Below are 13977 nucleotides of genomic sequence, written 5' to 3'. Positions count from 1 at the left end.
ATAGGGATGAATGGAGGGGACAGATGGGCATGGATGGATATGGATTGCAGGGCAGGGCTCAGGGAGAGAGGGGAATTGCTGGATAGGGATGAATGGAGGGGGCAGGTGACAGAGGAGCATGGATGGGCATGGATTGGGAGGGCAGGGCTCAGGGAGAGAGGGGAATTGCTGGATAGGGATGAATGGAGGGGGCAGATGGGCATGGATGGATATGGATTGCAGGGCAGGGCTCAGGGAGAGAGGGGAAATTGCTGGACATAGAGGGGAGGGAAGAGAGATGAAGAAGATGAAATGAGGGAAAAGGAAGAGGAGAAAAACTGCACATGGATGAAGAAAATAGGCAGAAGCTGAGGACCAGAAATGAAGAAGAAAGGAGAAAGGAAAGAAATAAATGGAAAGGAAGCCCTGGAAACGGAGTTAAGAGGACAGATAGCAGCAGAATCAGATACTGGGCCAGCATGATCAGAAAAGGAAAGTCACCAGACAACAAAGGTAGAAAAAAAATCATTTTATTTTCATTTTAGTGTTTGGAATATGTCCACTTTGAGAATTTACATCTGCTATCTTATTTTGCAATGTATAGCAATTTGTTTTTAAGAATATTGCTGACAATTCCTGTCAGTGTGGCAAGTGGTGAGCGATCATTTTCACAGGGGGGGGGGGGGGGGAGGGGGGGCGCCGCCGCCGCCAACTGATAGTCTGCAGGAGGGGCGCCAGAGACGCTAGGCACGGCCCTGTCAGCAGCACTTTAACTGGGCAGTGCTGCTGAGTATCGGGTAGGCCGGAGAGGGGTGTTCCAGAGATGGTTGTGGGGGAGGTTATGTGGTACCAACAATATTCAAAGCTGGCACCTGCATAAAAAGCAGTCCCAACTTTGGTTGCTTAGCTATATGGGCACTGGCACTGAATTTGGGCTGGCAGGTGCCTTGCCTTCCACAAATGTGCTCCCCTCCTCTCCCCCCACAACATGGTCAGTCCCGACCTGTCACCATTACAAATGCCTTCCCAAAACCAAGCCCCCATGTAAGAATACACCCCCTCCACTGGGCCTACCTTTCCCTCCCTGGTGGTCGAGGGTCTTCAGGACACGAGAGAACCCCATTTGCTCCTGCCTTTAATGGCTGCAGCTTTAAAATCGCTATGCCTCTAGAGATAGTCTCGCAGTAACACCACTAGAGATACTGGGCTAGATGGACCACTGGTCTGACCCAGTATAGCTATTCTTATGTCTGACCTCCAGTAGTAGTACTGCGAGAGTACCGCTAGAGTCGTGGCCGCTATTTTAATGGTGCAGCTGCTAGGCACATAAGTGAATGGGGTTCAATCCTGCTAGGAAGACCTACGACTACCAGAGAGGGAAAGGTAAGCCCGGGGGAGGGGTAAGAGAAAGACTGACAACATAAATCCAGGCGGCAAACGGGTGCAGGTGCCCACACATGGCCCAGCACTGAGTATCTGGGGCTAATTTTGCCAGCTATAGTCAGCATTAAAAAAAAACTCTGACCGTTGCCAGCTAAATATTGGCCCATAGGTTTCAATGTTTTACTTGTGAGGGGTCAGTACAATGAGGGAAGTACGTGGCATTACCTGTTTAATAGTAAAGTCATTGATGAGGTGGTGGTTGTTTTCATTCAGGTTACAGTGTAGGGATACACAGTCACTCTGGTACAGCAGGTCCTGGAGGGTATATACTCTCTGCACACCCAAAGACCTTTCCATCCCATCCTGCACGTAGGGATCATAGACAACAACACTGAATCCAAATGCCTTCGCTCTGACAGCAACTGCTTGGCCAGAACGCCCTGCATGGATACAGAAAACACAGTGTAAAGCATAACGTAAGCATGCCAAGCACAGATACCACACAGGTTTTCAGACATTCTTCTCAAGCCTACTTTTTATGATCCTTTAGCTAACCCTATCTTTTTTGAGATACAGCAACCAGAACCGAATGCAATACTCAAGGAAAGGTCGTACCAAGGACCGATAAAATGAACATACATATCTGTAGCAGGTATTCTCCGAGAACAGCAGGCTGATTATTCTCACAACTGGGTCGTCATCCGTGACAGCCCAGGAGACCAGCAACTAATGCAAAGCAAAAAGAAAGAGACTTCTGGTTTGTTTGTATTATATTGTGAAGACAAGATGAGACATTGTGTTTTTTTCTGTGTTCAGCTTTAGTTGGAATGCATCCGCCCATGAGTTCATTATTTGGAGACTGTGTGTGATTTCATTTGTGATTTCAGCTATATCTTGTTTGAACGGAATGTATACCATCATCTGCATAGATGTACGGGTTGAGTCCTTGGTTGGCTAGCGATTTGGCTAATGGTATCATCATTAAGTTGAAAAGGGTCGGCGAGAGCGGTGATCCTTGTGGTATTCTGCATTCAGGTTTCCATGGTGTTAACGTTTTTGAGTTTGATATCACTTGATAGGTTCTTGCTGTCAAGAAGCCTTCAAACCATCTAAGTACGTTTCCTCCAATCCCGAAATAATCCAGGATGTTTGAGAGTATTTGGTGGCAGACCATGTTGAACGCGCTGGACATGTCAAATTGTAGGAGGAGCACATTGTTTCTTGTTGCAATTAATTGTTTGAATTTGGTTATGAGAGTAGTTAGCACTGTTTCAGTGCTATGATTGGATCGAAATCCTGATTGTGATTCGTGCAGTATGGTGAATTTGTTTAGGTAATTGGTAAGTTGTTTGGTTACCATACTTTCCATTAGTTTGACTACCAGGGAGATTGATGCTACTGGTCGATAGTTGGTTGTGTCGTTTCATTTTTTCTTTAGGTCTTTGGGTATCGGAGTAAGAAGTATATTTCCTTTGTCCTTGGGGAATAGTCTGTGTTGCAACATGTAATTCATGTATGATGTAAGGTCTGTTATGAAGCGTTGGGGGGCGAGCATTATTAGGTTGCAGGGACAAATATCCAGTTTGGAGGAGTTTTGGAGAATTTATTGATTGCTTGACTGATGGTTTCTTCGGTCAATAGATCGAAGTTATTACAGGTTTGATCTGCTGGGTATTCACCGGGAGTTGGGTCCAAGCAGTCCATAAATTTTTCGTGATTATTGGTATTTAGTGGTAACGTGGATTGTAGTTTTATAATTTTCTCATTGAAGTATTTGGCAAGGTTGTCTGCTGATGGGATGTCTGTGCTGGTTGTGGTCACCGGTGTGGTGTCTGTTAATTTATTCACGAGTTGGTAGAGTTTATGTACGTCTTTGCAGTCTGGCCCTATTTTGGTTTTGTAGTATGCTCTTTTGGTTTGTCTTATTGAGTATTTGTATTTTCTTTGCTGTTGTTTCCATGCGTTAAGTGTATATTCGTCTTTCACTTTTTTCCATGCTCGTTCAGGTCTCCTAACTTGTGTTTTTAGTGATTTCAGTTCTTCGTTGAACCAAGGTATTGAGTTTTGTCTACGTGTAGTTCTTTGTTGTAGTGGTGCAATTATGTCTAATGTGGTCTTACATCTGTCATCCCAATTATGAGCCGTGACATGACCCTCCAGAGTCAGCCCAGCCTGGGCGTAAGTGAAAGAAATGCAATCTGTTAGCCAATTAGAGATGGTGCATTTTCCGATGGTGACTCCCCTCCTGTTGGGATTAAAAGAAACAAACAGCTGGGCGGAAGGCTATAAGGCTTTGTCCGCTCCACGTAAAAGGCCAATGCTCTCTTACATTCCAAGGTGTGCAATTTGTCTTCACCAGGGCGGGTATGAGGACGGGGAAAGAATGTTGGCAAGACAATTGACTGGTTCAGATGGAACTCCAACACCACCATCGGCAAGAACTTAGGGTGAGTGCGGAGGACTACTCTGTTATGATGAAACTTGATATAAGGTGCGTGCACTACCAGGGCTTGGAGCTCACTGACTCTACAAGCTGAAGTAACAGCCACCAAGAAAATGACCTTCCAGGTCAAGTACTTCAGATGGCAGGAATTCAGTGGATCAAAAGGAGCTTTCATCAGCTGGGTGAGAATGACACTGGTGGAGGTTTGACAGGGGGCTTTGACAAAAGTAAACCTCTCAAGAAGCGAACAACTAAAGGCTGTCCAGAAATAGGCTGACCTTCTACACGTTGATGATAAGCACTAATCGTACTAAGATGGACACTTACTGAGTTGGTCTTGAGACCAGACTCTGATAAGTGTAGAAGGTATTCAAGCAGGGTCCGTGTAGGACAAGAAAAAGGATCTAGGGCCTTGCTGTCACACCAGATGGCAAACCTCCTCCATTTGAAAGAATAACACTTTTTCGTGGAACCTTTCCTGGAAGCACGCAAGAGACACCCTCAGAAAAACCTAAAGAGCCAACTTCTAAGCTTTCAACATCCAGACCGTGAGAGCCAGAGACTGGAGATTGGGATGTAGAAGCGGCCCCTCATTCTGGGTGATGAGGGTCGGAAAACACTCCAATCTCCACGGTTCTTCGGAGGACAGAAGAAGAGGGAACCAGATCTGATGGGGCCAAAAAGGTGCAATCAGAATCATGGTTCCCCAGTCTTGCTTGAGTTTCAGCAGAGTTTTCCCTACTAGAGGTATGGGAGGATACGCATACAGAAGGCCTGTCCCCCAATGAAGGAGAAAGGTATCTGATGCTAGTCTGTCATGGGCCTGAAGTCTAGAACAGAACTGAGGGACCTTGTGATTGATTTGAGTGGCAAAAAGATCCACCGAGGGGGTGCCCCATGCTCGGAAGATCTTGCGGACAACGTCCATGTTCAGAGGCCACTTGTGAGGTTGCATTATCCTGCTCAGTCTGTCAGCCAGACTGTTGTTTATGCCTGCCAGGTATGTGGCCTGGAGAAACATACCGTGATGGTGAGCCACATCCTGACAGCTTCCTGACACAGAGGGCGAGATCCAGTGCCCCCCTGCTTGTTGGTGTAATACATAGCAACCTGATTGTCTGTCTGAATTAGAATGATACAATTGGGCAGCCGACCTCTGAAAGCCTTGAGAGCGTTCCAGATCGCTCGTAATTCCAGGAAGTTGATCTGAAAATCCTTCTCCTGGGAGGACCAAGCTCCCTGAGTGTGAAGTCCATCTGTATGAGCTCCCCACCACTGGAGGGATGCATCCATCGTCAGCACTTTTTGTGGCTGAGGAATTTGAAATGGACGTCCCAAGGTCAAATTGGATCGAATAGTCCACCACTGAAGGGAACTGCAAAAAATCGGTGGAAAGATGGATGACATCCTCTAGATCCCCTGTGGCCTGGCACCACTGGGAAGCTAGGGTCCATTGAGCTGATCTCATATGTAGGCGTGCCATGGGAGTTACATGAACTGTGGAATCCATGTGTCCTAAAAGTCTCAGCATCTGCTGAGCTGTGATCTGTTGAGATGCTTGAGCCAAGGACACAAGGGCCAGGAGATTGTCTGCCCTGGCCTGAGGAAGATAAGCTCCAGACGTCCGTGTGTCCAACAGAGCTCCAATGAATTCCAATGTCTGAACCAGGACAAGGTGGGACTTGGGATAATTGATTACAAACCCCAGTAACTCTAGCACTTGAATAGTCATCCGCATGAACTGTAGAGCCCCTGCCTCCGAGGTGCTACTACTACTTATCGTTTCTAAAGTGCTACTAGACGTACGCAGTGCTGTACACTTGAACATGAAGAGACAGTCCCTGCTCGACAGAGCTTACAATCTAATTAGGACAGACAAACAGGACAAACAAGGGAATAATAAAGTGAGGATGATAAAATAAGGGTTCTGAAAAAGTGAATAAGGGTTAGGAGTTAAAAGCAGCATCAAAAAGGTGGGCTTTTAGCTTAGATTTGAAGACGGCCAGAGATGGAGCTTGACGTATCGGCTCAGGAAGTCTATTCCAAGCATATGGTGCAGCAAGATAAAAGGAACGGAGTCTGGAATTAGCAGTGGAGGAGAAGGGTGCAGATAAGAGAGATTTACCCAGTGAACGGCGTTCCCGGGGAGGAATGTAGGGAGAGATGAGAGTGGAGAGGTACTGAGGAGCTGCAGAATGAATGTACTTATAGGTCAATAAGAGGAGTTTGAACTGTATGTGGAAATGGATAGGAAGCCAGTGAAGTGATTTTAGGAGAGGATTAATATTCACCAGCCAATCATCGAGATAAGGGAACACATACACTCCCAGTCTGCGTAGCAATGCTGTGACAACTGCCAGGCATTTTGTGAAGACCCTGGGCGCAGACACGAGGCCAAAGGGCAGTACGCAGTACTGAAAGTGCCGAGTTCCCAGCCAAAACCGAAGATACTTCCTGTGAGCTGGGAGTATCGAGATGTGAGTGTAGGCATCCTTTAAGGCCAGAGAGCATAGCCAATCGTTTTCCTGAATCATGGGAAGAAGGGTGCCCAGGGAAATCATCCTGAACTTTTCTTGGACTAGGAATTTGTTCAGGGCCCTTAGGTCTAGGATGGGACATATCCAGTGGTGTGCTGGAGCCGGCTCGCTCCGGCTCGCAAGAGCCGCTTGTTAAATTTTGACAGCTCTTGCGAGCCGGTTGTTCTTGGGGGTGAGCCGGCTCCATTACGGGAGGTAAGCATGGCAGGAGGGCACCATCACAGGCCATGCTTACCTCCCCTCCCGCTCCCAAACATGTCCAACGATGTCCTTCACCCCCACCCTCCCCTCCCGCTCCCATCCATCTCTTTTTGTATTACCTTTGTCGAAGCGCCGCGTTATTTAAAGCCCTGCTGCCCGTCTCCAGCCTTCCCCTGCTTGCGTCTGATGAGTTTGTGCCCTTAGTCCCGCCTTCTGACGTCATTCTGACGTCATTTCCTTTTTCCGCGGCGGGACTGAAGGAACGAACATCATCACGAAGCAAGCAGGGGAAGGCTGGAGATGGGCAGCAGGGCTTTAAATAAGGTTCCACGTTAGGAGTTACGGATCAAGAAAGGGATCTGGGTGTTGTCGTCGATGATACGCTGAAACCTTCTGCTCAGTGTGCTGCTGCGGCTAGGAAAGCGAATAGAATGTTGGGTGTTATTAGGAAGGGTATGGAGTCCAGGTGTGCGGATGTTATAATGTCGTTGTATCGCTCCATGGTGCGACCGCACCTGGAGTATTGTGTTCAGTACTGGTCTCCGTATCTCAAAAAAGATATAGTAGAATTGGAAAAGGTACAGCGAAGGGCGACGAAAATGATAGTGGGGATGGGACGACTTTCCTATGAAGAGAGGCTGAGAAGGCTAGGGCTTTTCAGCTTGGAGAAGAGACGGCTGAGGGGAGATATGATAGAAGTGTATAAAATAATGAGTGGAATGGATCGGGTGGATGTGAAGCGACTGTTCACGCTATCCAAAAATACTAGGACTAGAGGGCATGAGTTGAAGCTACAGTGTGGTAAATTTAAAACGAATCGGAGAAAATTTTTCTTCACCCAACGTGTAATTAGACTCTGGAATTCATTGCCGGAGAACGTGGTACGGGCGGTTAGCTTGACGGAGTTTAAAAAGGGGTTAGATAGATTCCTAAAGGACAAGTCCATAGACCGCTATTAAATGGACTTGGAAAAATTCCGCATTTTTAGGTATAACTTGTCTGGAATGTTTTTACGTTTGGGGAGCGTGCCAGGTGCCCTTGACCTGGATTGGCCACTGTCGGTGACAGGATGCTGGGCTAGATGGACCTTTGGTCTTTCCCAGTATGGCACTACTTATGTACTTATGTACTTATGTACCCGGCGCTTCGACGGAGGTAATACAAAAAGATGGATGAGAGCTGGAGGGGAGGGAGGAGAATCGCTGGGTATGGATGGGTAGAGGGGGGCAGGGAAGAGAATTGCTGGGCATGGATGGGTAGAGGGGGACAGGGGAGAGAATTGCTGGGCATGGATGGGTAGAGGGAGGCAGCGGAGAGAATTGCTGGGCATGAATGGGTAGAGGGGGACAGGGGAGAGAATTGCTGGGCATGGATGGGTAGAGGGGGGGCAGGGGAGAGAACTGCTGGGCATGGATGGGTAGAGGGGGGCAGGGGAGAGAAGAGAATTGCTGGGTATGGATGGATAGAGAGGGGCAGGGGAGAGAGGAGAGTTTCAGGACATGGATGGAGGGGAGGGCAAGAGAAATTCTGGACATGGATGGAGGGGAGGGAAGGGAGAGAGAAGAAATGCTGGACATGGAGGGAAGATACAGGAAGGAGATTAGATGAGGGAAAAGGAAGTGAGGAGAGAAACTGCACATGGAAGGAGAAAATAGGCAGAAGCTGGATCCACTGTACAGTCAAGTCTGCGGAGGACCAGAAATGAAGAAGAAAGGAGGAAAGAAAAGAAATAAATGGAAAGGAAGCCCTGGAAACAGAGTCAAGGGAACAGATAGAGAGCAGCAGAATCAGATACTAGGCCAGCATGATCAGAGAAACAAAGTCACCAGACAACAAAGGTAGAAAAAAATAATTTTATTTTCATTATAGTGTTTGGAATATGTCCACTTTGAGAATCAGGTGCTGAACGTTAAAAGTTTATATTTATTTACTTATTTATGGCATTTTATCTAATATTAAACATGAATTAGATTGGAACCTGGGATCATTTAATTTTTTTTCCTGGAGAGGGTAATGCATTGCCTCCTCCCCCCCCCCCCCCACCCGGCTATAGCCAGCTCTGCAATTTTGGGGGGGCACAGAGGTGGGTGGGGGGGCGCAGAGGTGGATGGGGGTGCGCAGTGGTGGATGGGGGGGGGGCGCCGAGGTGGACCATGGAGAGAGCCTGTTGTTAAAAATTTACCAGCACACCACTGGACACATCCCACCCTGTTTTCTTTTGCACAAGGAAGTACCTGGAATAGAATCCCAGCCCTTCTTCCCATGGTGGAACGGGTTCGACCGCATTGGCCTTTAGAAGGGCAGAGAGTTCCTCTACAAGTACCTGTTTGTGCTAGAAGCTGAAGAATTGAGCTCCCGGTGGGCAATTTGAAGGCTTGGAAACTAGATTGAGAGTGTATCCTAACCGGACTATTTGAAGAACTGTCGGAAGTTATAAGAGGCCACCTTTGGTGAAAAAATATCAACCTCCCGCCCCGACTGGGAAGCCGTCCAGCACGGACACTTTTATTGCAGCTATGCTGCACTGGAGCCAGTCAAAAGCCCGTCCATTGCTTTTGCTGGGGAGTCCTAGGGGCCTTAGGTGCACAGCGTTGACGGGAACGCGCATGCTGGGACTGAGCCTGAACCGGCTGACGAGAAGCAGGAGTATACCTACACCTATTATAGGAATAGGGAGCACTCCTCTTCCCTCCAAAAAACCTCCTAGAAGAGGAGGCAGTAGCAGAAGACGTCCGGCGGGAGAGAGAATCCATGGCGTCATGATGCTTTTGATCTGATCGACCATGTCCTCTACTTTTTCTCCAAAAAGATTATCCCCCCGGCAAGGAACATCTGCCATCCGCTGCTGGGTCTTCTGATCCAGGTCAGAGACACGCAGCCATGAGAGTCTGCACGTCACTATACCTTGAGCAGCTACACAGGATGCCACATCAAAAGTGTCGTAAGACCCCCTAGCCAGGAATTTGCGACACGTCTTCTGCTGCCTGACCACCTGGTGAAAAGGTTCAGCAAGCACAGGAGGAAGTGCTTCTATTAAACTGGACAGTTGCCTCACCGAGTTCTGCAAGTGGATGCTCGTGTAGAGCTGGTATGTTTGGATCTTGGCGACTCTCTGCCTGGGGGTGCCAAGGCATAGTCTCTAGTACTCTTGGCTCTTCTGAGAGCAGAGTCCACCACCATGGAATTGTGAGGAAGTTGGGCCTTCACCATTACAAGCATTCCATGGGCTCTGTACTGGGACTCGGACTTTTTCGGGACCACTGGGTTAGAAATAGGGAATGACCAATTTCGCATAAGTAATTCCCTGAGTGTATGATGCAGGGGGGCCGTTGCAACCTCTGTGGGCGGAGAAGGATAGTCCAAGACTTCCAGCATCTCGGCCCTGGGCTCATCCACAACCTCCATAGGGAACGGAATGTCCTTAGACATTTCCCATACAAAGGAGGAGAAAGACAGACTCTCAGGTGGAGACATTCTGCTTTCAATAGGTGGAGTAGGATCAGAGGGAACCCCACATGACTCTTCGTCCTCTTCCCACGAGCGCTCCTCATCGGTATCAGACAAAAGCTCCCTAAGAGCAGCCTGAACCCGAGCCTGTCTCGACGTCAAGGATCTGCCTTGTGGGGAATGTCAAGTCGACCCCTGCCTGGACTCCAGCGAAGCTTCCTCCACTGACATCGAGGAGGAATCGACCCGGGTGGCAGCCGGCACTGGTTCCACAAGCAGTACCGAGGATGGAGACCTCCTCACAGGTGATGACCCAGATGCCACCTCAGCAGTCGGTACGGAAGGCGCAAGCACCCCCGATATCAAGGAAGACTGGCGAAGCAACCCCTCCAGGAGCTCTGGAAGAAGAGCCCAGATCCGCTTGTTGAGAGCTTGCATCGGAAAAGGCTGTGGGGCCGGTGCAGAAGTCGGTGTCAGAAGGTGAGGGGGATCGAGAGCCGGTACCAGGCTACCAGACGACCGACACATCGGCACCTCTTGTATGGAGGGTGAGTGATCCTCCCAGCACCGACGCTTCTCGGGTGCCGACTGCCTTGGCTCTCCAGAGCTCTCGGTACCATGTCTGGAAGGAGATCGGTGCTTCTTCTCCTTCGCTCGACGCCTGTCATCGAGACTCCTCGCTACCGAAGAGGAGGACGTGGAATCCTCACGCCTCCTCGGGGCCGGGTCCGACAGAGGTGGGTCCCGGGGGGCCTGAATAGCAGTAGGCCTCGAGACAGGTGCAGACCCGCTCGATGCCTCGCTGCTCCCAGCGCGTTGTGGTCTTTCAGCAGCCATTACCTGAACTCCCGATGTCAATGCCTCCCTCGATGTGTACGCCGCCGACCTCAGTACTGATGTCGATGCCGACGTCGAAGGACCGGACCGTCTTTCACGCTGAGCCTCTCGTGTCACCTGGGTCCATTTTTTCATCAATTTGCACAACTTACAAGAAGCTGGCAGATGGTCGGGCCCAAGACACTGGAGACACCATGCTTGGGGGTCGTTGCTCGAAATGGTCCAGTTGCACCAAGTACAACGCTTGAAGCCGCTGGGTGTCCTCGATGACATGGAGGGAAAAACAGCGGTCGCGAAATCAAAAGGCTCAATGGTGCCAAAAAAAGGGGCACAAAAAGGGGAAAACAGCCCGGCCGAGCAGCCTAAAGGTGGCCGCGATGAAAAAATAAGGAAACTTTAAGGAGGGAAGAAAATCTAAGATAAAATAGAGGAAATTTTTTTTTTAATTCGACAAAATAAGAGCTAAGAAGAAAAAGAAGAAGAAAAATAGGCGTAAAACACCAAAAAACACAGTTCTCCTGAGCCAAGACGGGTCGCGTTGAAAAACACAGCTTTCCCAGTCATGGAAAGAAATGAACTGAGGTAGCATGTTCATGTCGCGGGCGGGAAGACGCTCACGCATGCGTGGTGTGTTGGTCCCGTGCGACGCTCCGTTCTAGAAGACTCTTTGATTTTTTTGCTTTGCAAGTGCTCCGGTCTCCTGGACCATCGCGGACAACGACCCATATGTGATAATATCAGCCTGCTTGTCCTCGGAGAACTATGATTTGGATTATTCTTCCCAATGTGCATCACTTTGCATTTGTCCACATTAAATTTCTTCTGCCATTCGGATGCCCAGTCTTCCAATTTCTTAAGGTCTTCCTTTAATTTTTCACAGTCCACATATGTTTTAACAACTTTGAATAGTTTTGTGTCATCTGCAAATTTAATCACTTCACTTATTGTTCTGATTTCCAGATCATTTATAAATATGTTAAGTAGCACTAGTCCCAGTACAGATCCCTGTGGCACTCCACAATTCACCCACCCCAATTGAGAAAAATGGCTATTTAAATATACCTTCTGTTTTCTGTCCAATAACCAATTCTTAATCCACAGAAGGACACTGCCTCCTATCCCCTGATTCTTTAATTTTCTCAGGAGTCTCTCATGAGGAACTTTGTCAGAAGCTTTCTGAGAATGTAGATTCACTATATCAACCAGCTCACCTTTATCCACATGTTTATTTTTTGGGACCAGCACTGCATCACTAACCTTATCATTTGAACATAAGACCTTTTTTCAAGATGGATTAAAGACAAAATGGATTTGGATAGGCTAGAGTGGGCTTTGACAGAAACTTCAGTAGTTAGAACATAAGGACAGGGCCTGATGGACTTCTATGGTCTATGTCCCAGAAAAGCCAACGAGACAATGATCAAGTATTTTATATCACATTCATTGTAGGTTTAATCATGATTTAATAATGACAGTGACTGTTGGACAAACTGGATGGACCGTTCAGGTCTTTATCTGCTGTCATTTACTATCCTCCCCAATATTCAAAACCATTTAACTGACAAGCAACAGCACTTGGCCAGTTAAATGGCACTTAACCGGCTATCTGGCGATATTCAGCGGGGGACAGCCGGTTATCCCTCGCTGAATATTCCCGGTTAGCACCTAGGAGATATTCGGCTATCTCCAAATATTCAATTCATATCCAGCTACTGTAAGTGGCCACACTGGGCCGCTTAAATAGCTGGTATATCCTTTTGAATATTGATGTAGCTGGCAAACTTTATTCCAGCTAAAAATAAACCAGATATTCAATGATGGTCACCAGAAACAGCCTGCCATTGAATGTGAAATGATAAAATACATTGGGGCTGATATTCTTGTTTTGCTCATGTCAACCCCCCCAATATTCAATGCTATTTAACCAGCCAGGAATGGCTCCTGGGCCACTAAATAGATTGTTTCAAAATTTCAACTTAGTGTTCAGATGATAAGGTCAGTGATGCAGTGCTGGTTCCAAAACATGACCTCCCATAGAGCTGTCACTATGGTTTGTCTTGGGGAAAATCTCCTCGATATTCAAAACTGTTTTACTGGCCAGGAACGGATCCTGGCCAGATAAACAGCATTTAAGTACCTAAACACGGATATTCAGCAGGAAGATAACAGATTATCTGCTGCTGAATATCACGGTTAGTGGCTAAATTGCGCAACATAGCCAGTTAGGCATGGATATTCAGTGCCAATTGAATTGAATTTGAGCTAAAAGAAAATCCTTCAGAACACAGAAGAAGGATCTGACTGAAAATAATAAGAAACAGCATAAGGAACGGCAAGTCAAACGCAAAGCGCTGATAAGGAAGACAAAGAGAGATTTTGAAAAGAAGAATGCATTGGCGGCAAAAATACATAGTAAAAACTTTTTTTAGGCATATTAAAAGCAAGAAGCTGGCAAAAGAATAGGTTGGACCACTAGATGACCGAGGGGTGAAAGGGGCACACAGGGAAGACAAAGCCATAACAGAGAGATTAAATGAATTCTTGCTTCGGTCTTCACCGAGGAAGATGTGGGAGAGATACTGGTGCCAGAAATGGTATTCAAAGCTGATGAGACAGAAAAACTGAATGAAATCTCTATAAACCTGGAGGATGTAATGACGTAATTTGACAAATTGCAGAGTAGGAAATTCCCTGGACCGGATGGTATTAATCCCAGAGTACTGATAGAATTGAAAAATTAACTTGCAGAACTATTGTTAGTAATATCTAATTTATCTTTAGTAGAGGAGTGTGGTAGCTGTGTTAGTCCACTCTTAAGGTTATCAATAGAAATCAAACAAAATAAAACATGGAAAAGAAAATAAGATGATACCTTTTTTATTGGACATAACTTAATACATTTCTTGATTAGCTTTCGAAGGTTGCCCTTCTTCGTCAGATCGGAAATAAGCAAATGTGCTAGCTGACAGTGTATATAAGTGAAAACATTCAAGCATTACTATGACAGTCTGACAGGGTGGGAGGATGGGGGTGGGTAGGAGGTATGCATGGGGACATCAAAGCATATCATTGATATTCTAACAGGATAGGTGTGGATAGGTGAGGGGAGGGTGATCAACAGAGAAATACAGCTTTATGGTTTATAATGGG

General features: G+C 47.2%; 1 protein-coding gene across 1 annotated transcript in view; it reads right to left on the bottom strand.

The window, feature by feature from the left end:
* CTBP2 (C-terminal binding protein 2) overlaps window positions 1-13977 on the bottom strand; it is a 177482-nt gene that overhangs the window by 73836 nt on the left and 89669 nt on the right. Inside the window, exon 6 of the mRNA XM_030204693.1 lies at window positions 1588-1802. Coding sequence (XP_030060553.1) covers window positions 1588-1802 — 215 coding nt within the window. The remainder of the gene's footprint in view (window positions 1-1587; window positions 1803-13977) is intronic.

Source organism: Microcaecilia unicolor, chromosome 5, assembly GCF_901765095.1.
Source record: "Microcaecilia unicolor chromosome 5, aMicUni1.1, whole genome shotgun sequence".
Lineage (NCBI taxonomy): Eukaryota > Metazoa > Chordata > Amphibia > Gymnophiona > Siphonopidae > Microcaecilia > Microcaecilia unicolor.
The sequence above is the reverse complement of the archived record's forward strand: the minus strand, read 5'-3'. Positions and strand labels throughout refer to the sequence as shown.